Source organism: Palaemon carinicauda, chromosome 31 (assembly GCF_036898095.1).
Source record: "Palaemon carinicauda isolate YSFRI2023 chromosome 31, ASM3689809v2, whole genome shotgun sequence".
NCBI lineage: Eukaryota > Metazoa > Arthropoda > Malacostraca > Decapoda > Palaemonidae > Palaemon > Palaemon carinicauda.
In genome coordinates, this window is record NC_090755.1 from 20596628 (window position 1) to 20623432 (window position 26805).

General features: G+C 46.3%; 1 protein-coding gene across 5 annotated transcripts in view; it reads right to left on the minus strand.

Moving 5' to 3' along the window:
• The window catches only part of Pi4KIIIalpha (phosphatidylinositol 4-kinase III alpha), a 303864-nt gene that overhangs the window by 138727 nt on the left and 138332 nt on the right, over positions 1 to 26805 (minus strand). For all 5 annotated transcript variants that reach the window (XM_068355017.1, XM_068355020.1, XM_068355018.1 and 2 more), the window contains 7 exons: positions 19258 to 19367; positions 18976 to 19135; positions 18406 to 18565; positions 17689 to 17828; positions 17043 to 17176; positions 3629 to 3730; positions 1739 to 1912 (listed from right to left, as the gene is read on the minus strand). In XM_068355017.1, coding sequence (XP_068211118.1) covers positions 1739 to 1912; positions 3629 to 3730; positions 17043 to 17176; positions 17689 to 17828; positions 18406 to 18565; positions 18976 to 19135; positions 19258 to 19367 — 980 coding nt within the window. The remainder of the gene's footprint in view (positions 1 to 1738; positions 1913 to 3628; positions 3731 to 17042; positions 17177 to 17688; positions 17829 to 18405; positions 18566 to 18975; positions 19136 to 19257; positions 19368 to 26805) is intronic.

Sequence of the window (26805 nt, forward strand, 5' to 3'; positions counted from 1 at the left end):
TGGTAAGGGTAGAAGATTCTTTGGCGATGGTAAGCAGCTCTTCTAGGAGACCACTCCAAAATCAAACCATTATTTTCTAGTCTTGGGTAGTGCCATAGCCTCTGTACCATGGTCTTCCACTGTCTTGAGTTAGAGTTCTCTTGCTTGAGGGTACACTCAGGCACACTATTCTAACTTGTTTCTCTTCCTCTTGTTATTTTGAAGTTTTTATCCTCTTGTTATTCTAAAGTTTTTACAGTTTATATATGAAAGATTTATTTTAATGTTATTATCGTTCTTAAACTTCACTTGTAGTTTTTCCTTAGTTCCTTTCCTAATTGGCCTCTTTTCATTGGTGGGGCCCTTGGGGTTTTGGCATCCTGCTTTTCTAGCTACTGTTGTAGCTTGGCAGTAGTAGTAGTAGTAGTAGTAGTAGTAGTAGTAGTAGTAGTAGTAGTAGTAGTAGTAGTAGTAGTAATAATAATAATAATAATAATAATAATAATAATGATAATAATAATAATAACCTGCATGTTCAAAACAGCGGCATACTATGCACAAATGGTTGGCAAGACCCTTTTCACCCTTTTCAAAGGAAGAACATAAGTGGCAGAAGCAGACATATGCACTGTTTAAGAAGTAGACAAAGCCTGGTCCACTAGAGGAAGATTAAGGCCATGAAGAAATATTTGGAATCTCTACTACCTCGGGTGATATTATACAAAGTTGAAGAGATTCCTTCAACCTTTCAATATTACCTACCCAACAGTCTAAAATATCAGACCTAATTTCTCCCAAAATAATTTATGTCAAATTCTTCTACAATATGTACACCTAAAACACAAACTAAGCATATTTTTACAGCTGTAGCCTGAAGGGCAGAGGAATCGTCAGAAGGGGACACTTAAATATTTGTCAACAAATTACCACTTTTTCTCCTATTCTTTGATTTACTTTCACTATATTTTGAAAGAGTCAATTATCTTCAGACATGATAGCATCAACTCTTTCGATAACTTTTAACTTGGTACACCAAACTAGAAAAAAACATGCAAATCCTCAGTAACAAATACATATTGAATGATTATTTAATTTTGCCGATAGCCTGTTCACTTTACATTTTGCACATGATATATTTAAAGATGCCATAAATTCTATCAAACTGAATATAACTCATTCTTAATATATAAGTAAACAGAAAAAGGAAACTAGCTTGCATATGCTTTTGGCACAAGTTCAGGAGCAATAAAAACCAAAATTGGGGGAAAGTGTTGATATTGGTGCTCCATCCCATTGTTTACAATAATACAACATCCCACACATTGTCTTTTCAGAAAGAACAAATGGTGTACATAATCTTTATACAGTTTCAATTTTTGTTTTGTTTTCTTATTTATTGTGACCAAAGTTTTCATACAAAGAATAAATAGTAATGAACTTCAGGGTGATTTCATTGAAATAATTAGTATGATATGGTCATGAGACAATGATTGGTGAGGAGGAAGTAATGATAGTTAAGGAGGAGCTAATGATGGGTGACAAGGAAGTAATGATGGATGAGGAGTAAATGTAGAGAGGATGGGAGGAACCTGTCAGGGTGGAAGGTCAAGAAAATTTGGAGATGAAAGTTTCGGTCAAGAAAAATGCTTTTGATGAAAAAAAATAGTTAAGAGATGGTGCATCAAGGCTACTTTGCATATTAAAAAGATTGGATGAAATAAAAGGTAAGTAGAATAAACCAAGTTAAATTCTGACTCACCTGTCAACAAGCTTGGACAGCAACTTGTCTGCTACACGTCTGATCTTGACCTGAGTATGGTTGAAATGTGTCAACAGGAACTGAGCATGGAGCACAAGCAGTTTTACAAGCTGTTCATCACGTGGCTGGTGGCTTACTCTTTCCAAGAATATGCTGAACACCTTTTCACTGACTCTAAACAAAACAAAATACATTACGATGTTAAAATTTATCAGGTGTATCTTTTGAAATTTTCCAAAAAATAAACACATGCATTATGAATAGCCCATAAGAAACAACTACTACAACCTCTCTAAAGTAAAGGAATGAAAACAGAATCTTTAAGGGAAGAATAGGAATTCTGACTATACACTCTATTATTGCACCAAACAAATTGTAGTTTTGTTACACCTAAAATATAACTGTTATAGAAATGGGATTGCTTTCAGGCATGAAAAAATCAAAATTTTTAAAATCATGATCAACTGCTTCTGAACTTTCATGTTACTACGTTTAATTAATAAATTTCAATAATAACAAAGTTACAGCCTATTTTCTACTTCAAATTCTTTCAGTCTTTTGGACCATTGAAGAGGTGTGAAATATGCCTCTTTTTATAGAAATGCATGATACATGATCCTATAGTGACATAATATGCTCATGTCTGGCAACAAAGTGCAAAGTGTATTCCATCTACTATTCTAGTAACAATGCCCATTCCTTCACAGTGAGTTTGACAAAGTATCACATTAAACATGAGCATTTTTTCTTATCTGGTTTATTGGTACAGTCTTTATGCTTGAGTGATTATATATTTACTTTCAAGCTACCATAACGCTAAATAAGTATTTGAGCATACAGCATATTAATATTATTTGCTTTATCATATTTCATTGCAATAAAATATAACCAATGAAGGTCAAAATCTGGGCATACTGTTTTTTTTGTTATATATGATATGAATACACACTTAGTCCTTTATAGGTCAATTTCTAAAATCTATACACTACTGAGAGCTAAAATAAAATAAGTATTCAACTAGTGTTACTTGACTCTGACAATTTACCTATCATAGTTCTTTATTGTAAGAGGACATACACATACAGTAATGTCTTTAATTGAGCATACTGTTCCTTTTTCACTTATCAAATTACAGCTTTATTGGTCAATTTCTAAACTAAATATACCTAAAGAAATACAAAGGAAGGTAGCATTCCCTCCAGAAAAATCTTGTGTCATATCTCGATTAAATGTAATACAAAAATCCCGTGAAAATATTTAAGGGCAGATATTTCAGTTTCAAGTTTCTTTCAATTCATATAATATCTACAGTTTTTAAGTGCTAATTTCAATACAATATTATATACTTAAAGAAAGCATAATATATTAAAAAACAATTTGGCTAAAGATTTTATGAGACCTTTTCTTCAATTTCTACTTAAAAAAAATCTAAAATTCAAAAGAATTTTTCTCCTTTTCAAAATGAAGGTTAAGTACAAAAATTGAGATTAATTAAATTTTACATTGTTATAAGTAATATACATGAACATTTTGGTGACAATTGATGTAGAATTAGCCAAGAAATTAGTTTCTTAAACTGATTACTAAAAACATTTCTACCCAATACACTAAATATTGGTAAAACTGTTGTAATACTAATGTATACAAGGTATACAAAATAATGTAAATCAAACAGTTTTTTAAATAAAAGTGGCAATCCTTCTTAAAAACTGGTACACTACTCTACTATAATACAGTAAATAGATAAACTTCCTGCATATATAATAACTAATAAACCACTACTTGAAACAATGCTTTATTTCTTTTACTGTAAACAAAGTTACACTAAAATCAATAATACTTTGCTTAATATTAATGCTATTCATTCACAGAATTTCTATTTTTTCTTACCTATTAATACATGTCCACATTTCATACTTATCATTCTGAATTGCAGGATCTAAGAGATACTCAAACATAGGGTTGAAATAAGCCTCAGGAGAACTTCTCACCCTGTCAGGAGAAAAAAAAACATATTACATTATTCTGCGAGGAGGAGGAGGAGGAGGATTAATACATACACTCTGTCTCACAAAAGGATAAAAGAAATGGAATTAATGCAGGACCAATTCACACACATTCATGGTTTTGTCTCTTAAATGCCTCATTAGCAATAATTAAGGGGTCCGAGTGGCTAATGCCAATTTTTAATGACAGGACTTTGATATTCACACCACTTAATAAGGTGACTTAGGTCATCTTCAAACTGCATAGGGTTTTTGCCTCTGACCTTCGGTTTTGCAATGCCAGGCCGATATATCGTGAAAATTACTGTCTTTCAAATTCTATCTCATCCCTTGATGATTATCACTAAGATCTAAGATTACTACCCTATATAGACCTGATATAGACCTCCAATAATATGAAGAGTTTTTTTTTTCTAAAATACATTTTTTTGCCAGATATGACTTTTCATTATGGTAAAAAAAAAATAAACCCTAAAAATCAGGGGAAAAAATAAAGAAAAAAATATGAAACAGAAATTGGAAAAAATGGCTTTTTCATTGTTTTAAAATGTATTTCTAAGTTATATGCCAAATTTCAATGCTATATCTTTAAAACTAGGGGGGACTATTGAATTTGAAGGTCAATAAGTATAGTTTTGAGATACATGCGTTCAAAGCTTTTCTTTGTATTTTTACAAAGACAATATTAATAAATCAAGATTATTATGAATTTTATGTTCTTTTTTAGGTATCAATAAAAGAAAACAAAGCTATTTTTTCATAATCTAATCATAAATGAAGATTCTTTCTCTCTCTCTCTCTCTCTCTCTCTCTCTCTCTCTCTCTCTCTCTCTCTCTCTCTCTCTCTCTCTCATTACCCACTTCTGCTCTTAATAGAGCAAATTTCCTTCTTCCTTATGTTAGCAAGATGTTGAAATTGTCTTTTCCTCTTTGAAATGATAGAATTCTTGCCGAAAATGAAAAAAAAAAAAAAAAAAACGTAAAAATTAGTGAATGTCAGAGGGCGTTCAAAGTCTTTTTTGTATTTTTACAAAGACAATATTAATAAATCCTGATTATTATGAATTTTATGCTCCTTTTTTGATAATGATAAATAAAAACAAAGTTATTTATCATAATTTACTCATAAATAAAATCCTTTTGCTCAATCAATATCTTGCTTCTTTTGCTCGTATCAGGCAAGGCCCTCGCTTTTCCATACAAACAACTAACACTCACTCACTCACTCACTCACTCTCTCTCTCTCTCTCTCTCTCTCTCTCTCTCTCTCTCTCTCTCTCTCTCTGTGTGCACTACCGATATTACCCTCTTCTGAACTCTTAATAGAGCAAATTTTCTTCTTCCTTATTTGGCAAGATGTTGAAATTGTCTTTTTCTCTTTGAAATGATAAAATTCTTGCCGAAAACGAGAAAAGCATAAGTAAAAATGAGTGAATCTCAGAGGTCAAACTCAGGCATGCACTCTCTCTCAGGTTTGTGGTAGTACTGAAGGGCGAAGGTGTAATTTACCGTCTGCGACTTTTGGAAGTTATTCAGATGCCATTGTTCACACTTTCTTTTACATTAAAATGTAATAATTATCAATATTTATGATAATAGCAGAAATCCTGCATTTTCTTGTAGGGAACAATGATTATGGTTAAATTGAGTTACATACATACATATACCAAAGGCACTTCCCCCAATTTTGGGGGGTAGCCGACATCAACAAAGAAACAAAAAAAAAGGGGACCTCTACTCTCTACATTCCTCCAGCCTAACCAGGGATTCAGCCGAGTTCAGCTGGTACTGTTAGGGTGCCACAGCCCAACCTCCCACATTATCCACCACAGATGAAGCTTCATAATGCTGAATCCCCTACTGCTGCTACCTCCGCGGTCATCTAAGGCATCGGAGGAAGCAGCAGGGCCTACCGGAACTGCGTCACAATCGCTCGCCATTCATTCCTATTTCTAGCACGCTCTCTTGCCTCTCTCACATCTATCCTCCTATCACCCAGAGCTTTCTTCACACCATCCATCCACCCAAACCTTGGCCTTCCTCTTGTACTTCTCCCATCAACTCTTGCATTCATCACCTTCTTTAGCACACAGCCATTTTCCATTCTCTCAACATGGCCAAACCACCTCAACACATTCATATCCACTCTAGCCGCTAACTCATTTCTTACACCCGTTCTCACCCTCACCACTTCGTTCCTAACCCTATCTACTCGAGATACACCAGCCATACTCCTTAGACACTTCATCTCAAACACATTCAATTTCTGTCTCTCCATCACTTTCATTCCCCACAACTCCGATCCATACATCACAGTTGGTACAATCACTTTCTCATATAGAACTCTCTTTACATTCATGCCCAACCCTCTATTTTTTACTACTCCCTTAACTGCCCCCAACACTTTGCAACCTTCATTCACTCTCTGACGTACATCTGCTTCCACTCCACCATTTGCTGCAACAACAGACCCCAAGTACTTAAACGGATCCCCCTCCTCAAATAACTCTCCATTCAACATGACATTCAACCTTGCACCACCTTCCCTTCTCGTACATCTCATAACCTTACTCTTACCCACATTAACTCTCAACTTCCTTCTCTCACACACCCTTCCAAATTCTGTCACTAGTCGGTCAAGCTTCTCTTATGTGTCTGCTACCAGTACAGTATCATCCGCAAACAACAACTGATTTACCTCCCATTCATGATCATTCTCGCCTACCAGTTTTAATCCTCGTCCAAGCACTTGAGCATTCACCTCTCTCACCACTCCATCAACATGACAAATTCGAAGATAATTTGTATTTTTCCTAACCATACAAACCTTAGCTATTTACATTGGGTTTACCTTTTAGCGCAGCTGAAATGACGAGCCAATAGTTTTAACGAGGGTTAATTACCCCCGCGCTAGTTAGCGGGGGGTAGGGGAAGGGTAGCTTGCTACCCCTCCCCCCCCCACACACAGGTGACTTGCTTCACTTCACTTAGAGGTAGGACTTGACTTGGGGGTCAGGGATGGCGGGCACATATGTGTAAATAGCTAAGGTTTGTATGGTTAGGAAAAATACAAATAATCTTCGAATTTGTCATTTGTTCCGTAACCGAAATACAAACCACGCTATTTACATTGGGTGACTTACCCCTTAGGAAGGGTGGAAAGTCCCCAGCCTTACTGACTTCGGCTTGCCCGGGGGCTCGATCCCTCAGTGAGTAGCACTAGAGAGAGGGAGCCCCTGTACCTCACAAGTTCCTAGCATCGCTAGGAACGAGTGGCCTACATAAGCAGTGTGTGGAGGAGAGTGTGACTCGTCCTATGAAGTTGACCTTGAGACCTTCAGATAGGAATTCTAGGATAGGACGTTCCCAATACCACCTCGTCAGGGTATGGGAGACGCAACAGTATTAAGCTTAATACTAGGACCACAAAGAAGCATGGGTTACCTGCAGAGGTCGAGGTCAGCTATGCGAGGACCAGGATGCTGCTTCCCCAAGAGAGGGGAGAATGAAGAAAGAAGTAAGGGTCAGACATACTCTTTCATTCACGCAGACTAAGACCGGGTAACAACGCCCTCAACCTACTGCTACTTGTCCAAAAAGGAGCCTGAGGTTAGACCAGCTGTTGTCCAGCCACCACAGGGCCGACAGAAAATGTATCGAGGCTCCTGTGGGTCACGTCTTGCAGGTAGTGGGCTGTGAATGTCGTTTGACGCTTCCAGACCCCAGCTTGAGGTACCTGCGTCACAGAGAAGTTTCTCTTGAAGGCCAGGGATGTAGCAATACCCCTGACATCGTGGGCTCGAGGGCGACGTGACGGAGGAGGGTCAGGATTCAGGGCATGGTGGATAACCCTTTGAATCCAAGCTGAGATGGTGTTCCTGGTGACCCTCCTCTTAGTCCTGCCTGTGCTCACAAACAAAGCTCGCACTTGAGGACGGACTGCAGCCGTTCTCTGCAAGTAGTGCCTCAGACACCTCACTGGAAATAGTAGCAGCTGGTCTGGGTCGCTTGTTACAGAACGGAGACTCGCGATCCTGAAAGAGTCGAACCGAGGATGTGGCACTCCAGGATTCTGAGTCTTGGCAACAAACTCAGGGACGAACCTGAACGTTACCTCCCCCCATCCCCTTGAATGAGCAATGTCGTACGAGAGACCATGAAGTTCACTAACCCGCTTGGCCGAAGCCAAAGCGAGTAGGAAAGCCGTCTTCCAAGACAGGTGGCGATCGGAGGCCTGGCGTAATGGCTCGAAGGGAGGTCTCTTAAGAGACCTGAGGACTCGAACCACGTTCCAAGGAGGGGGTCTTACTTCCGACTGGGGGCAGGTAAGCTCATAGCTACGTATAAGTAAAGAGAGTTCTAGCGATGAAGAAATATCCACGCCCTTCAGTCTGAAGGCCAAGCTTAAGGCTGAGCAATAGCCTTTCACTGCCGAGACAGAAAGGCGCATTTCTTCCCGCAGATAAACGAGGAAGTCCGCTATTGCTGGAATAGTGGCATCGAGTGGAGAGATACCCCTTCCACGACACCAACCACAAAAGACTCTCCACTATGCTTGGTAGACTCCCTCAAAGGACCTTCGCAGGTGCCGAGACATTCTCTCCGCAACCTGTTGCGAAAAGTCTCTCTCCGCGAGGAGACGCTGGATAGTCTCCAGGCGTGAAGCCGAAGCGAGGCTACGGCCCTGTAAGGGACGCCGGAGTGGGGTTGTCTGAGAAGCTCTCTCGGGAGCTCCGTCAGGAGCTGCAGAAGGTCCGGAAACCATTCCGCGTGATGCCATAGCGGAGCTACCAGAGTCATTGAACAGTTGACCGATAGTCTGGTCCTGTTGAGCACCCTTCTCATCAGACAGAATGGTGGGAAGGCGTACACATCGATGTTGTCCCACCGTTGCTGGAAAGCATCTTGCCAGAGTGCCTTGGGGTCCGGGACTGGGGAGCAGTACAGGGGCAGCTTGAAGTTCAAAGCTGTCGCGAACAAGTCCACAGTCGGGGAACCCCACAAAGTCAGGACTTTGTTGGCTATCTGAGGATCCAAAGACCACTCGGTACTCACTATCTGCGAGGCCCTGCTCAGACTGTCGGCGAGCACATTCCTCTTGCCAGGAATGAAGCGAGCTGATAGTGTTATCGAGTGGGTTTCGGTCCACCTCAGAGTCTCTACTGCAAGATGGGATAGCTGCTGCGAAAAAGTGCCTCCCTGCTTGTTGATATAAGCCACTACCATGGTGTTGTCGCTCATCACCACCACGGAGTGACCCGCCAGGGACCGTTGGAACTGCTGAAGAGCCAGAAAGACGGCCTTCAATTCTAGTAGGTTGATGTGTAGGCACTTTTCTGATTCTGACCAAAGGCCTGAGGCCCTCTGGTTCAGAACGTGCGCCCCCCACCCTTCTTTTGACGCGTCCGAAAACAGAGTCAATTCCGGGGGGAGGACGAGAAGACTCACTCCCTTCCGCAGGTTCTCGTCGACCAGCCACCACCGCAAGTCCGTCTGTTCCAGAGACCCCATTGGGATCAGAATGTCCGGGGAATCGGATCCTTGATTCCACTGGGACGTGAGCCGCCATTGAAGGGATCTCATCCTGAGGCGGCTGTTTGGAACCAGACGGGCCAGGGAGGATAGGTGACCTAAGAGACGCAACCACGATTGGGCGGGGAGTTCTTCTCGCCTGAGGAAGGGTTCCGCCACCCTCCTCAGTCTTGCTATCCGGTCGTCTGATGGAAAGGCTTTGTGGAGATTGGTGTCTATTAGCATGCCTAGATAAACCAGTCGTTGGGACAGCTGCAGAGAGGACTTCTCGAGGTTTACCACGATCCCCAGATCCTGGCAAAGATCCAGAAGCCTGTCTCGGTGCCGAAGAAGGGTCGACTCCGAGTCTGCTAGGATCAGCCAATCGTCCAGATAACGAAGGAGACGAATGCTGTTCCTGTGCGCCCAAGATGAAATCAGAGTGAACACTCTGGTGAACACCTGAGGAGCTGTGGAGAGACCGAAACACAGCACCTTGAACTGGTAGATTTTGTCGTCTAGGCAAAATCTCAGGTACTTCCTGGAAGACGGATGGATTGGGATCTGGAAGTACGCGTCCTTTAGATCCAGTGTGCACATGAAGTCTTGTGGTCTCACCGCAAGTCTGACCGTGTCTGCTGTCTCCATGCTGAACCGGGTTTGCTTGACAAACCCGTTCAGAGCTGAGAGATCGATGACGGGTCTCCAGCCTCCAGTAGCCTTCTCTACAAGAAAGAGTCGACTGAAGAAGCCTGGGGAGCCGTCCACGACCTCTTGAAGAGCACCCTTCTCAAGCATGGTCTCGACTTCGGCCTGAAGGGCCAGCCCCTTTGCCGATCCCGTGGCATAGGAGCTCAACGACACTGGATTCGCTGTCAGGGGAGGTTGAGATGTTGTGAACGGGACGCGATAGCCTTGGCCGATCACTGAGACCGTCCAAGCATCGGCCCCGTGTTGCTGCCACCTGCGGACGCAACGCTGAAGGCATCCCCCCACAGGTGGACACGCAGGGGGACTGCCACCCATAGGGCTTGCGGCCGCGGCCGCCACCCCTAAGAGTCTTGCCTCCCCTGGAGGACTTACCGCCCCTCTTGACCTTGGCTGGAAAGGGCTGGGGCTTAGACACCACCTTCTTAACTGCCGGTGCCTGTTTGGGAGCCTTACGAGGCTGTTGCTGCTGTTGTGGCGGGGCTGGAAGCTTATAGGGCCGAGTTGTAAGGGCCCTATGGAGGAGGGAGTCCGTGCTGGATTTCCTCCACCTCTCAGCCGTTCGCTCCATGTCTTGAGGCTCAAACAGGTTCTCCCCCAGAAGGGAAGCATGTCGGAGCCTACACACATCCACGGCGGGGACCTTCGGATGGAATCTCTCGGACACAGTATCGCGACGCTTCAACACCGAGTTGGCCCACAGGGTGGTAACCTGTTGCGCCAAAAACTTGATGGAGCGGGTGCCCGAGAGCAAGAAGGTCTCCAGGGCCTTCCTATTGGTCTCCTTGGACAAGTCCTCCGATCGCAATAGGATGCCGAGATATTAGCCAAAAGTCCAGCCACGAAGTGGCCTGCATGGCACACTTAGCGACCTTCTCGTGGCTAAGGATCTCTGCCGCCGAGAACGACACCTGCCGGGCAGAGAGCTTCTCAAGGGGAATTCCCTTCGCCAGCTCCTCCACAGAGTGATGGAGAGGAAGAGCGAGGTTGGGCTCACCCAGGATCTTGAAATACCTCCTCTGCTGAAGACGAGGAGGAGGGATGAGCTTGTTCCCGGCAGTGGAACGACTGGAGGAGGCAAGAAGTGCGAGCTGAGCGTTGGCCCTAGCCCTGGCACTTTTCAGCCCCCGAGACCAGGGCAGAGCCGCACTGGTCTTAGGGGCCTTCAAAACTTCAAACACTTCATCCAAAATCGTGTCTTTGCCTTCACCGGGGGGCGATGACTGGATCCATAAGCCCGTTAAGTTGCCTTATCAGGCTTAGGACCTGCCAGAAGGCATGTTCGGATTCCTGCTGTTCTCCTCCCTGCGGGCTGGCAGCTAAGTCTCCTGCCCCAGGGATCTCTTCCTGGGGTGAAACGTGGACATTCCCCTGGGTAGTCGTGGGTTCCTGGCGAATCCTTGCAGAGGATTTAGGGATGGTCTTGGAGTCCTTGGATTCCCTCCTGGGAGGGATACAGGATCCCAACAACGAGGTTCGAGGGGCCCCTTCCTCACGAGACGATTCTCCTGCATGAAGCGAAGTGTCCCACCTTGGTGCCGAGGGGAAGACTACCGCCCCACTGGACTCACCTGAGGACGGAAAGGCCTCGTCCACGGGAGAAGGAGAAAGCACTCGGGCAGGAGAAGGGGCCTTCGCGACCGACCTCTTGGGTACCAACTTCGCCCTGGGGGAAGTCACCACGAAGTCCACTCCTCTCTTTCTCTTCAGCGTAGGAGAGACAACTGTTGGTTTGTTACCCTGGTCGGCGAGTGCTGGTTTCATAACCCTCACTAACGCCCGCGCCAGAGGACCAAACCAAGTCTGTTGCTCCAAGGACACAGAGTCCGAAATCCTCGCTAAAGGGAAAGGGATCGGGCGATCCTTTGGAGTGGACACCACAGTACCTGCCTGAAAAGAAGGTGGGGAAGAATGATGTACTAACCTTTCCTCAGTAGTATCCTTGTCCTGCACTACCAACCTGTGTTTGGGTGTAGGCGATCCCGAGCGTCGTCTAGGAACACGCGTTCCTGCTGCTACCACCGGCTGCGGAATTCGCCGCGAACGATGGTCGCGCGAGGGCGAATGGTCGCGCGGTAGCGCGGGCGAGCAGGCGGATGATCGCGCGGGCGCGCAGGCGAGCGGTCGCACGGGCGCGCAGGCGAACGATCGCGCGGGCGCGCGGGCGCGCAGGCGAGCGGTTGCGCGGGCGCGCAGGCGAACGATCGCGTGGGCGCGCAGGCGAGCGGTAGCGCGGGCGCGCAGGCGAGTGGGCGCGAGGGTGGGCAGGTGAATGAACGCGTGTCTGAGGCGGCGAACGCAAGCGTTGGCGCGACGGCGAGAAAACGCGCTGCCGCGTGGGTGAGGAAGACCGCTGGCGATGTGGATCAACAGGCGATGGGTGATGAGCTGGTGAGCGCTGACGCGCAGGTAGGCGATGGCGCGTTGTGGCATGGCAACGCGTTGGCGAGCGATGGCGAGCAGCATGCGCAGGTGAGCGATCGCGCAATGGCGAGCTAGTAGCTGGCGAACCATGTTCCTTCAGAAGCGTTAGAGAACGTTGGCGCGCAGGCTGTAACACACGCGGGCGGTCCGGAGATCGCCGAGAAACAGGTGATCGCTGACGCGTAGAACGCTGGTGAATAGGCGATACTAAAATCGCCTGTGCGTGCTGACAAGCAGGTGAACGCTGGCGCGTAGGCGATCGTTGACGCGTGGGACAACGCTGGAGAATAGGCGATACTAAAACCGCCTGTGCACGCTGGCGAGCAGGTGATCGCCGGCGCGTAGGTGATCGCCGGCGAGCAGGTGATCGCTGGCGAGCAGGTGATCGCTGGCGAGCAGGAGATCGCTGGCGAGCAGGAGGTCGACGCGTGTCCTGTGAAAGGACAGGTGGCGCGGCGCGTTCACGAGCAGGAACAGGAAGATCGCTGGCGCGTTGGTGAACATGTGCTTTTGACACACGCGCAGAATGATGTTGCGTAGCCACAGAATCAGAAGACTAATGGTGAGCAGGGAGCTCAGCAGGAATTGTAGGATGGTCAGAGACCGCACGGCGATGATCCTCAAATGAGCGCTGACGTTCAGAAGAGAGCTGACGAGCAGGAGAGCGCTGGCGAGGAGGGCGAACATCAGGAGAGCGCCGACGAGCAGGTGAGAGCCGACGAGCAAGAGAGTCTTGACGAGCAGGAGAGCCCCGACGAGCAGGAGCGCGCTGACGATCAGGAGAGCGCTGGCGAGCAGGAGAGCGCTGATGAGCAGGAGAGCGCCTGTGCCCTAGAACTGCTCATGGAAGGGAAGAATCCCTTTGCCCCGAAGGGACCGTTGCCCGTCGGGTGACGAGTTCTCCAGAAGGTGAACATCTGGCAGGAGTTGGTGAACGGTCTGCAGAGAGGTCCAAGGAAGACGGAGCTGTAGGTTGAGGCTGACGAGGAGAGTCCCCTTCGGAGGAAGAAGATCCAAAAAGGCGCCTCTTAACCCCCTGCGCTACCACTCGGCCGACTCTCCTTAGGAGCCGGACGAGGGGGAGCTTCGGAGGAGGTTTGGGCGGCGGAAGAAGAATCCCGAGAACCTTCCTCCTTCAAGGCTAATACCGAAGGAGAACGGTCTCTCCTGGACTTATTCTTACGCCGGCGGCCAAACCTCTCCCACTGGGAGGCAGACCACTCCCTGCACTCACGGCACATGTTCTCCTGGTCACACCGTCGGCCCCGACATTGAGGGCAAAGGGTGTGCGGGTCCGTAGCTACGTCCGACATAAAGGTCCCACAAGGACGACCGGCAACTCCAGGGGATGTACGCATTGTAAAATAATAATAATGAAGGTCAACTTCCTTGGTCACACACGCTGTAGAAAGAAAAAGCAGAAAAATTAAAGGCTGTCACGAGGACGATGAGCAGACACGTCTGATCACCGCCGAGCCAAAAGTGAAGTGAAGCAAGTCACCGGTGTGTGGGGGGGGGGGGAGGGGGAGGGGGGGGGGGGGAGGGGGGGGGGGTAGCAAGCTACCCTTCCCCTACCCCCCGCTAACTAGCGCGGGGGTAATTAACCCTAGTTAAAACTATTGGCTCGTCATTTCAGCTGCGCTAAAAGGTAAACCCAATGTAAATAGCGTGGTTTGTATTTCGGTTACGGAACAAATACAAGTTAAACAACCACGGTGACATCACACATCCCTATCTCAGCCCCACTCTCACCGGAAACCAATCGCTCACTTCATTTCCTATTCTAACACATGCTTTACCACCTTTGTAGAAACTTTTCACTGCTTGCAACAACCTTCCACCAACTCCATATAACCTCATCACATTCCACATTGCTTCCCTATCAACTCTATCATATGCTTTCTCCAGATCCATAAACGCAACATACACCTCCTTACCTTTTGCTAAATATTTCTCGCATATCTGCCTAACTGTAAAAATCTGATTCATACAACCCCTACCTCTTCTAAAACCACCCTGTACTTCCAAGATTGCATTCTCTGTTTTATCCTTAATCCTATTAATCATTGAGTTACTTTTACTAATTACCCTGTAACTACGAAAGTAAGATGAATTTTGAAAAAATATTTTATATACACATTCTCCATTGCCATATGAAGCTCAGTGAATTTTTTCAGCTATTTTTCTTCCTATAACTCCATATATTGGCATTCTGGTCAGCCCCCTTAAACCTATGTAATACATCCTGCACCAATGAGTTAGTAAACACTGATGCTACCTCAGGGCTAAATTGTTCTGAGATGGGATTTGAGAAGAGGGAGACTACAGTGTCCTTTTTTAACATCCAATTAGCATAAAGATTTGCTGCCTAGTGAATCAGGAAGGTGACATCCTCCCGCCACATAGCACAAAGCTCTTGTACTGTACTTCTCCAAAACCTCCGTGGTTGATAATCTCATCACTACACCCAACCACTGGTCGAGCCAGGACACAGCATTGAGAGAGGTCAAGGCCAAATCCTTCATGACTATTGACTCACAAGGCCGAAAATGTATCTTCATCCTTTAGTCACTCCAGTGAGAGGTCCCTGTTAGAGCACAAACTGACTGGCCTACTGTGTATAGAACCTCTGCAACCTAGAGGGAAGGAGGCAAGATCTGGGGTGTAGAGTTCTCAAATCCACAGATCTGATTATCCAACCCCTCCAAAGCCAGGTCTATAATATCTTACCAGGACAACTCCAACGAGTGCTTCGATCCTTGAGGAGAACGAAGATGCTGATCTATTACCAAAGTCCTCCTCAAAGATGGAGCCACGGTCATCTTCCCCATGGCCATTGCACTCATAAATGAGAGCAAAGACCACCACAAATGAACTCTCTAACTCAGGGATCTGGACCATGGTCCCGGTGAACCGAGACACCAAGCCCCGTGGGGCCGTGGCGGCCGGGAACCACAGTGGTATTGTCCACCCCTCTCGAAAGAGAGGGGGTGTCACGTGCAGCCCTGTCGCTGTAGCTACAGCTAGCCTTCTTGGAGTTCTTCGACCTCGCCCTCCTCTTCTTCAACTGAAGTGAGGAGTAGTAATTGGAGTCAGAGGACGCAGAAGAGGAAAACGAGGAGGAGGAGTAGGATGGCGAGGAAAAATGTGCAAGTTTCTTCCTCTTTCTGGCTCTGTAAACAGAGAGTTTGAGGTCTGATTGACCACTGATGACGACAATCCCACCGGGGAAAAAACTACATGGATTGCTCTCACAGGAGCAACAACACTAGGGCACACTGTCACAGGGGTATGGGAAGGAAAATTTACAAGGCACAATGACCCCTCTCGTTAGGACAACAAATGACACTGAGTGAGGAAGAACAGACCCTGGACTGCTGGAACAATGGTCGGAGAGAAGAACACAAGGGAAGGGCTGAGAAGCATTGGCACTGGGTCAAGGATCAGGGTTACACCAGGAACAAGGGGAACACACTTCCCCTTTCCTTCTTACTGAGCATAGGGTAATAGCCCCCAACCACTGAAGTTCCTAATACTCAAAAGATGTACCATGCCCTTCACAACTGCCACCACAGCAGACACAAGATCCCACACCTGCACAGGGGTATTGGGGGAGACGTAGCCTTGGCTACCACCTCCCTCAAAATAGTCACGGAAGGCCTACCTGAAAGACTTGAGGAACCCTAGCCTTTCTTTAGGTTAAACTGGTCGTCAACAGTCTGAATGGTCAGCACAGAAGATCCCTCAGCCTCAGAATGGGTGCAGCAAATGCTTGGGGTTCCCAGTATAACAACAAAGCATGAAAAGGATGGTGATGTAAATCCACGCTCTCCTAACCCTTGCGGAGTAAGCGCAGCGCAACAGGAGCAGACACCCCATGAGGAGGCAGTATTGGCAGAAGCCTTTGCTGGTGTCTTATTGGGTTTTGCCCTGTCAGACTCCTACGAACGCCTCACGTGCTTCTTCCCATTCAGGGTATAAGCCTGCCACTGCACAGGAGGCCACGATCGACACTCGGCACAAGGGGATGCCTGCGAACAGATATGCTCCTAACACAAAGTACATAAGGAGTGCTGATCTACAGCCGGCTTCACCATGAAGAGGTTGCAGCATCCATCCTCCCCCTGGCAAACATGAATTTCTTGATTCCATTCCATTATTCACAACAACCAATCACTGTAAGAGAAAGAATCCCCGATTTTGATAAGCATTGTAAGTACATCTGTACGCCACAGCAATCAAAGCATAAATGAGTGATAAGTCAACTGGAAGGGGGGCAGGGCTTCTGGCCTTACACCCTTTCCAGTTAGATAACTGTTCGTTATTCATTTCAACGACTTATTCCTGCTTGCGCCAAAATAATCTCCCTAATTAAAGGACAAAGGTTTATTTGACATGAAGGAACAAACTTTAACCAAAATATCTTGGGACTAACATCAAAAGGGCAAATAATGTAAAATAATACCTAAATAGAGATGAATATTAATTATAAACTTAGCAATACTGTAAATACATTGCACTACTTCTATAAATCTTTAACATAATTTGATAAAATAAAAACTTTTCAAAGCAACAGAAAGTGTGCTGATGCCTAATGTAATAAATTGCTTAATGTCTAGATCTTCAGACTTTGTACCCTGAAGGATTGGACTCACCTAAGAGCTTCTGCGCGATATACCGAGAGAACATAGATACACTGAGAAAAAGTCAGCTTATTTACAATTGGTGTCACATCAGCTGGATGGTCTAGTAGACTGAGAATTTGCTGCCTTAACTCTGAAAGTTCTCCCTGAAATGTAATGTATCTTATTCTAATAAATGAAGGCAACTATATACTCTTCCTTTATAATCCATCTAACACAAAGAATTATTCAGTTTCATGAAAAGCTATCACGTGAAATTTACCCTTTATACTGAACTGAAAAATTAGAGGTTACTACTAAACTGAATCTCTATCTTGAGACTTAAATTCTTAGCTACCGGTATATTTTTTTCTCATCCTTAAACAAGTTTTTCAAAAAAATACGAATTTAAAAATATTATATACTAAAAGCATAACCTTCCCAATTAAGTCATACATTATCAGTAGAGAAAGATATGTGCATATGACAGGATTTTGTACATATGATGTCATTGGTAATGATGGACTGCAATTAGTTTAAATGTACACCACACTATTTTACCAATAGTTTAACTTGTGAATAATCATGAAAGTATCTACTGTATCAAAATATTCAATTGAATAAAGAATATGTAGACACCCGATATGACTTAAATCTTAATCACAGTATTCGTACTTACAACAGACACTGAATCATCTCGTACTGCATATGTGTATCGAAGTTCTTTCATTTCTGAGCGGTTTTGAGTACGTGAAAGCAACAATGGAGATGCCACAGCTATATCACAAACAGCTGCATGCCATTCTGGTGGCCACAAACCTATAATGAAACACTTACAATGAGAACAATTAAAAGCCATCACCTATTATGACTTTATTTCTATAAACTTTGGCTTAATTGAAAACATATGTGTGCAAACTTGAAAAACATCAAAGTAGTGTAAGGTGGTAGGAAATGAATTATTTATTTCCATTATGGATAAACAGTCCTTGGTCATGTAACATAAGACATAACTGACCACTGGTGTTATCTAAATGTAATGCAACGATACACAAATTTATAGGTAAATCAAGGCTAGTTAATGACAAGCCTGGTTGATTAAGGCATACAAAGTCTAATGAGAATGCAATTAATCTTCTATAATCATATATTATCACTTATTTTAGTATGGTTAAATATTTCCAGACTCTAAACATAGCAGGCCTATACATTTATTTCTACAGATAAAGGAGATATCTGGAATTCCATTTGATGCACAAACTAGGCTATGTTAAAGCAATGGGTTCATGGTGAAATAAATAAACATCAACTATACAGCACAGTATAGTATAAAAAACTGAATATTTTTACCAAATAGCTACTCCATTAACAAGTAATACATTGCTTGAAGCCTAACCTGATTCTTGCTGAGTGAAACCCATTACTATGCAGAAGAGCCAAAAGTCTCGGAAGAGCTTCAAAAGCCTTGGCTTGGGATCTTTGATATGAGGCAGACGTCGGACAAGGACAGCAATCACTGGGATGAGAACACCAAGGTTGCCCGCACTACTTGATGCCTAGAATGATTGAAGCATTTCTACATGTAGCATTACTATATGTTTTTTATATGCAGTATTATTTCAGGGAAAGAAGGTCGAGGTCATGAAAAATGTATATACAATATTATAAATAAATACTTGAACCTAGTGGAAATTCCAAATGATAATGAACAAGATAATATAAAAACTTATTTGAAAGGTGATACTTATAAAGTGGCTTTTCAGATAAGAAAAGAACTCTTGAGACAGTGAGAAAAATCAGGGAATTTAATAACTATTACCAAATATTTCAATACCATTTAATCCTTCAGAATCAAGTTTAACATCTCAACTCTCAATGCTTAGAATACACATGTTCCATGACAATACAAAATTACTTTAATCAAATCATTTTACAAGTGTATCAGATCAAAGTAATCAGAACTTACTTTCAAAACTGCAGGATTCTTTTCAGAGTTTTCCTTTGCTGCAAGTCCCAGTTTGACAAACAGCTCCAGTAGTCTCATAAGTAGCTTGTCCATTTCTGCTTCTCCCTGAATATTGGCTGCAATGTTTGCTAACGCATTGTGAACGGCAGTTGCTACGTGCCTGTTTCAAAGTGAAGTCATGTTATAATCTCTGTATGTACTGCACTTACAGAACACACAATATAAACTAATGAGCATACAGTATTTCAATTATTAAGAAAAATCCCTTTGTCTCCAAATTACCTGTACTGCTTCATTCGGTGATCCTGTGCAATACCAAGGCCATAAGTTCCGCTACTTGCCTCGATGATTATCTTACTGAACTGTTCCATGATTTCATCATAAACTTTTGCCTACAAAATTAAATGAGAAAATATAAAATTTTAAAAGCAATTTATATTTTTTCCAACCTATACAAAATTGAGTTTTTTGAAATAGGAGATGACTTACACGCCAGCTAGAAAGACCTTAAGACGAGATTTATTCAAATCTTTCTAAAGTTATGCTCGAGGGAAATGTAGACAGACTTTTGAAAAAGATATTCACAGAAAACCTCAGTTGGACCAGTAAGAAAGAGAAATTGTAAGCCTACACGAACCTTGTTGCTCTTAAGAGGTTGTAATAAAAAAAAGAGTTAAGAAGCAAAAGAAGATCACTTATTAGCAGAATTTTCACTAGACATGAAGGAGCTACAAGAAGTTCTGCTAAGAAAGTAAACTTCAGCAATTTCAAACTTAAACATTGACTTCAAAAGCTTTGAGGTAACATTTCAAAGAACAAAAAACATTGACAAACTTTATAAGGTTTTACTTTCAGTCAAGCCCACAAGGGTTGAATCAGAATGGGTATTCTCAGCAGCGGAGCTGTAGGCTACCTCATGAAAATGAGATCCACTTTATCTGAAAATTCTCTGAAGTCTATGTTTTCTTAAATTACTATTCCAAAATAAAAAATAATCACATGAGTTCTCTTGTTTTAATGAAAATTAATCAATTTTCTTTCTATAATATATCAAAAATTTTAAGTAATTTTTATTTTTCCTAACATACTTACCGAGAACTACTTTCTTAGGAGTTACCTGTAATCTCCTCTCAACCGATCAGAGTTTTGTGTAGTATACCCTACCTCCGTTTTCTATGGAGGACTAACCCAGGAGTAAGGAGAATGTGCCCTGAGGGTAGACCTGAGCTAGGTCGGCGTTAGCTTGGGTCTCGCTAGTCAGTAAGTTCCTCGGATGGTGCAAAAAGTCCCTGCAAGGGCAGAAAGGCACTAGGGGAAGGTAGGGAGGGCCATTACCCGAAAGTAGTTCTCGGTAAGTATGTTAGGAAAAATAAAAATTACTTAAAATTTTTGATTTGTTCCAACACAGAGACTTGCCTCGAACTACTTTCTTAGGAGACTTACACTTTAGGAGGTGGGAGTGTCTTCCTGACCTTCAGACCCAGCTAAGCGGACGTCAAGTAACCTAGATATGAACTAGGTTATATAAAACAAACTGGAAAAGGAAAGGTAGGGCAAACTACACAAAGAGCTCACGTTAGTGTCTAAGTACTCACCCTTTAAAATATTTCCTGATGCTGAGTCCAGTGACAAAGTTGCAGAGACGTGTTCTTCATTGGTTACATATGTGTGGTTATCTCCGGTAGGGATAGGAAAACGGGGATTAGGGTGAAAAGGAACGAACCTGTGTCTCCTGGTTTTGCTATCCACGATTGCACCTGGGGCTTCACCATTAAATTGCTTGGAGCGCGGAGATGACTGTCCCAATGGAAAACCCGTCCAAAGACCTCCTTGAGTAATCCTTGAGATAATGGGCAGTGAAGGTCGACTGGTTCGACCAGGTGCCCGCCCGAAGTATCTGGCCCACTGCCATGTTCTTCTCAAAGGCTAAAGAAGTGCTTAGGCCTCTAATGTCATGGGGCCTAGGAGTACCTGGCAGGGTCAGTCCCTCCTCATTATAGGCCCTGGCAATAACTTGTCTCAACCAAAAGGAGATGGTATTCTTCGATACCTGCTTCTTCGTAACACCCGTGGAGACGAAAAGACTTTTGATACTCGGCTGGAGATGTGCAGTCCTCTCAAGGTACTTCCTAACGGCACGGACGGGGCACAACCTCAAATCCTCTGGATTCCTAGTCTTAGGAATGGCTGGCATTGAAAACCCCTCGAACTTAGGATCCCAGACTGCTGGATTCTGGGTTCTTGCCACGAAAGAAGGGACGAACTTGAGGGAGATTTCTCTCCACCCCTTCGAATGAGAGACGTCGTAAGACAGCCCATGGATCTCTCCTACTCTTTTCGCAGAGGCCAAGGCCAACAAAAAGACCGTCTTGAGAGTGAGATCCCTGTCTACAATATCTTTCAGCGGTTCGAACGGGGGGCTACTTAACATCTTCAGAACTCTAGCCAAGTCCCACTGAGGCACCCTAACGGTTTGAGAAGGGCAGGCTTGTTCAAAGCTCCTGATAAGCATAGAGATGTGTCTAGAGGAGCCCAGGTCGATGCCCTTCAGAAGGAAAACTTGACCCAAGGCTGCACATACTCCTTTTATAGCTGGGATTGACATCCCCACCTCGTCTCTGAGATATACTGTACTAGAAAATCTGCGATATCTGGGACCGAGGCTTTGAGGGGCTTGATGTTCTTTGAAGCACACCACTTCGTAAAAGCGGCCCATTTCGCTGGGTAGACCGCTGCCGAAGACCATCTCAGATAACGCGACATCTTTTCTGCAGTTCCTGACGAATATCCTTCCTTCCTCAGGAGTCGCTCGATAGTCTCCAGGCGTGAAGGCGTAGAGACTGCGGGTTGTCGTGGAACCTGAGAAAGTGTGGTTGTTGTAGAAGATCTGGCCTGTCGGGAAGTGGCCATGGAGGAAGGCATGCCAGGTCTTTTAGACCCGCGAACCACTCTCTCTCCGGCCACCAGGGCACTACCAAAGTCATCCTTAAGTTTCGGGAAGCCCTTACTCTGTTGAGCACTTACCTGATCAACGTGAAGGGGGGAAAAGCGTACACGTCAAGGTTGTCCCATTTGTGCTGAAAGGCATCTTCCAAGGCTGCCTTTGGGTCTGGGACAGGAGAACAAAACACGGGGAGTTGTGCGTTCAGTCTGGTTGAAAAGAGGTCCATCACTGGGGACCCTCATCTTTGAATGATGAGCCTGGCTACTTCTGGGAGGAGGGACCATTCTGTTCCCACTATCTGACCCATCCTGCTGAGACCGTCGGCTAGGACGTTCTTCTTTCCAGGGATGAACCTTGCCGATAACACTATCTGGTTCGACTCCGCCCAATCCAGGATCTCTAGGGCGAGATCGCACAACTCCTTTGACTTGAGGCCTCCTTGGTTCTTTATGTACGCGACTACTGTGGCGTTGTCGCACATCAACGGCACAGTGTTTCCCCTTAGAAGTTCGATGAACTGCAGACAAGCTTTTTGGACTGCCTTCAACTCCAGGACATTGATGTGTAGGCCTTTCTCCACATCCGTCTAGGTTTCTCTCGCCGTCTCGTTGAGGAGATGTGCTCCCCATCCCTCGTTGGAGGCGTCTGTGAATAGGAGCATCTCGGGAGGCTCGGTCGCGAAGGGCATCCCCTTGAGCGTATTCGACCGGCACTGCCACCACTCCAGGGAGGGTATTGTGTCTGGCAGAACTGGGATTAATTTTTGGGGCGAGTCCAGTTGGTTCCAGCAACCCTTCAGGTTCCATTGAATACCCCTGAGCCTGAGCCTCCCTTGGGGAACCAGTATCTCCAATGACACCAGATGACCTATTAGCCTTTGCCAGGCCTTGGCTCTTCTGGGTTGCCCCGAAAGGAAAGGCAGAAGGATCTTTATTAGGTTGCTCACCCGTTCCTCTGACGGAAAGGCCTTCACTAGTCGGGAATCCAGTGTCATCCCCAAGTAGGTCATCCTGGTGGAGGGCGACAGGTTTGATTTCTCTGGGTTGATCATGATACCCAGATCCTTGCAAAATTGAAGCAGCTTTACACCTTGCTCCCTCAAAACGTCCTCTGAGGAGGAAAGGAGCAACCAGTCGTCCAGGTACCGGATGAGGCGAATACCCCGCTCGTGAGCCCACACCGAGACTGTCGTGAAGACTCTCGTGAATACCTGGGGAGCTGTTGACAACCCGAAGCAGAGGGTCTTGAATTGCAGGATCTGGGCACCCCACTTCACCCGGAGAAACTTTCGGCTTGAGGGGTGGACCGGGATTTGAAAGTAAGCGTCCTTGAGGTCTATGGTCATCATATAGTCTTTTTCCCTCAAGGACTGCAAGACCGACTTCGGAGTGTCCATTTTGAAATCCGTCTTGCAAACAAACTTGTTGAGAGCTGACAGGTCTATCACCGGTCTCCATCCCCCCGTCGCCTTTTCTACCAGAAATAGTCGGCTGTAGAAACCCGGTCCCGGATGTAGGACCTCTTCCATGGCCCCCTTCTCTAACATTGTGGACACTTCTTCTTGAAGGGCCGCCCTCTTCACCGGGTCCTTGGGTGCCAGCCACTCCGTCAGGCTAGCCGGAATCAAAGGTGGAGGTTCCGTAAGAATGGGAGCCTGTACCCTTCCTTCAGTACGGATACTGTCCAGGGTTCCGCTCCGTGAGCCCTCCATGCTTGCCAATGTCGTCTGAGGCATCCCCCAACCTGAGGCTTGGGCAGGAGTAGGGGGCCTTCCACTCTACCTCCTCCTGGAGGAGCGGCCTGAACGGCCTCTCCTGGAAGCCGAATAAGCCGTTCTAAAAGAGGCAGACGCTGCTGGAGCCCCTCTACGGGGGGGCTGTGGTGCTGAAGCCCAAGAGGAAGAAGGGGTGTCTCTCCTCGTCAGGCTAGGAGGGGCCTGAGAAGCAGAGGGCCCATCTGATGTTGACCTCTTGTAGGGGGGCCTCCTTACTGGTTGAGGTCTGGGAGCGCCCACTTCCTTCCGTTTAGCTACCTTCTCCATTATCTCCTCCAGCTGTTTTAAGGGGAACAAGGAGTCACCCCACACAGGAAGGCTCCTCATAGCCCTCGCCTCCCTGTCCGGGATCTTCCGGGAAAGCTTCGCCAGGATAGTATCCCTCTTGCGCAGAACCCAGTTCGCTGAAAGGGCAAGGGACTGATATGTTAGGAACTTCAGAGTCTTGCCCCCGGAGATGATAAGCTCCTTCAGTAGGTTCTGTTGCTCCGGGTCCGTCAAGTCATAGGTGGCCTGTACCCCTACCAGCGTGGAGGCCCACCAGTCCAACCAAGAGGCGACGTGCACTAAGTCTTTTGACATCTCCTCCATCATCGCTGCCTCCGACTGCGAAAAGCAATTCGGGGCCGAAGAGGCTCTGTCTTCTGGAGCACCCTGTCCCAGAACTTCAAGGGAAGGCTCCACTTTGCAGGCTCCCGGTCGCTGCCCTTCTGGCAAATAAAACCTACTCTGGGACCTGAGTCCCTGTGGTAACTTCGAGGAGCTCTGTGTTTTGGGAGCTTCGGCATTGCCCGCCACAACCTTATCTACGTGAGCCCGTCCCAGGACTAGATTCCTGGCCACAGGCAGGGCCAGGGAGGTTTTCTGCTGCACGGGTGCCTCCATCAACCGACTCAGGCTGGACCTCCAGAAGTCCTCGTCGGTTGGAACCGATGCCTTCATATCAGGCCTATTATTTTCTGATACGCCGAGTCCTCGGTCGGGGAACCTTCTCTGCTATCAGCAGTACCTTCCGCCTGATCCCAGGGAGCTGGGTCACCGGGCACTCCTACCGGGCGCATTGGCTCTGGATCAACAGGCACTCCCCTACGGTGGTAGCGGTCTGCCCCGACGGGAACCTCCGCACCAGGGTTGGGGGCCGGGACGGGAATCGCCGTGTCGGCGAGAACTACCGTCCGTGCAATCTCTTTGGAGGACGAGGACGCGGTTCCCGTGGGCTGACCCGACGGAGGAAACCGTTCCTTTAAGTCCAAGGGCCGAGCCAGCTGTGCTGACTCGCCCAGGCTGCCCGTACGAAAGCACGGTTCCCCCCGCTGGGCGGGGTGAGCCGGGAGCTTCGCGGTCTTACGCCTGCCTGAAGAGGCCTTCTCGCATTGCTCCCTGCGAGGGTCATATTTGCGGCTGGACGATGGCCTTCGTGGCGAATAATCCCTGGACCGTCGGTCAGGGGAACGCTGCAAATCACTTCTACGGGGTACGAAGACCCAATCACCATCGGGGGACCTACTCTCCCTGTACTTCCTCCGTGGTGACCGGGATCGTTTCCTACTGTATCTCGAGTGGGACCTTGAGCGGGAACGCCTGCTCCTGGACCGCTCCCTCCGTCGCCGGCGCCTCCTCCTCGCTTCCCCTTCTGAAGAGATCGAAGAACCTCCATCTGAAGAACCCGACGATACTGTACAACCCGATCGACGGGCGGGAGCGGGGGCCACGGAGGTCTCCGCGACCTGCTGAGAACCAGAGGTCGAGGGTTGTGGGAAAGAATCCGGAACCGCCGTCAGAGGAGCTGGAAAGGAGGTTGGTCGCACTACACTAGGGAACCAGGTATCCAGGCCCTCTTCCATCCGCATCGGGGACCTACCTGGCGTTTTAGGGAGCCTCCACCCGAAGGGCTCACTTACCGTAGAGTCTAACTTCTCCTGGGCGTCACCAGCCGCTGAAGTACCTGAAACAAAGGCCCACGAAGTGGGCAAAGAGACAGGCACAGCGTTACTACTCCACATGGGGTCGTCGGAGGAGACGTGCCCCCCAAGCACAAGGGCAGAGTCTCCAGAACCCCCAGACACAGCACTATCAGACTCCCCACTAGCCTGAGAAGGCCCAGCAACCCCCACATCATATACATTAGACTCCTGGGGAAGGGCCCTCGGCACTTTCCCCGCAACGGACTTACCTCGTCCCCTACTCTGGGTAGGGGAAGAAAGACAGAAGCCCCGTCGGACCGTCCACTTGGCGACGGTAACGGCGAAGAGATGCTAGACTTCCTGGGCGAACGTATCGATGACTTCTTCTTTTTAGTGCCATAACGCACCCACTGGATCTCATTCCAGTTAACACACTCATCACACGTATCCGACGGCGAGCACACTCTGCCTCTACAGGAAGAGCAAAGGGAATGAGGGTCCACTTCGGGTTTGGAAAGGAACGCTCCACACGACTTTCCGGCTCTAGGCCCAGGACAACGGCGGATCTGCTCCATCGCACACAACCACAAGACACAGGCACGAAGGGAATAATCAAGGAATTCACTTGGGAAACACAAGGAAAGGCAGTGAACACGCGAGAACACAAGGGAAAAGCACAGAGATACCACGCGGTAACCACGTGGGACACACGAGTCGGGACACAAAGGGTCGTAAGAGAATGAGAGCGGCGTGATGGTATCACGACGCGACCAGAGAACTTACTGACTAGCGAGACCCAAGCTAACGCCGACCTAGCTCAGGTCTACCCTCAGGGCACCTTCTCCTTACTCCTGGGTTAGTCCTCCATAGAAAACAGAGGTAGGGTATACTACACAAAACTCTGGTCGGTTGAGAGGAGATTACAGGTAACTCTTAAGAAAGTAGTTCGAGGTAAGTCTCTGTGTTGGAACAAACTATTTTCATAACTGATAAATCAATTGGGTCGATTTGATAACCATTTTCAAACTATGCAGAAAAATTTTAGTTCAAATAAAGTTCTAATTGAAAGTCTATTTCAGTTTGCTAGAAAAAACAATGATATACTTTTTAACTAGTTATTCTAACATTCTAATTTTCTGTTTGAGGAGGTTTTTTTTGTGTGGATTTGCTTTACCTAATTGAAAACTTTATTAATATTTTTATTTTCA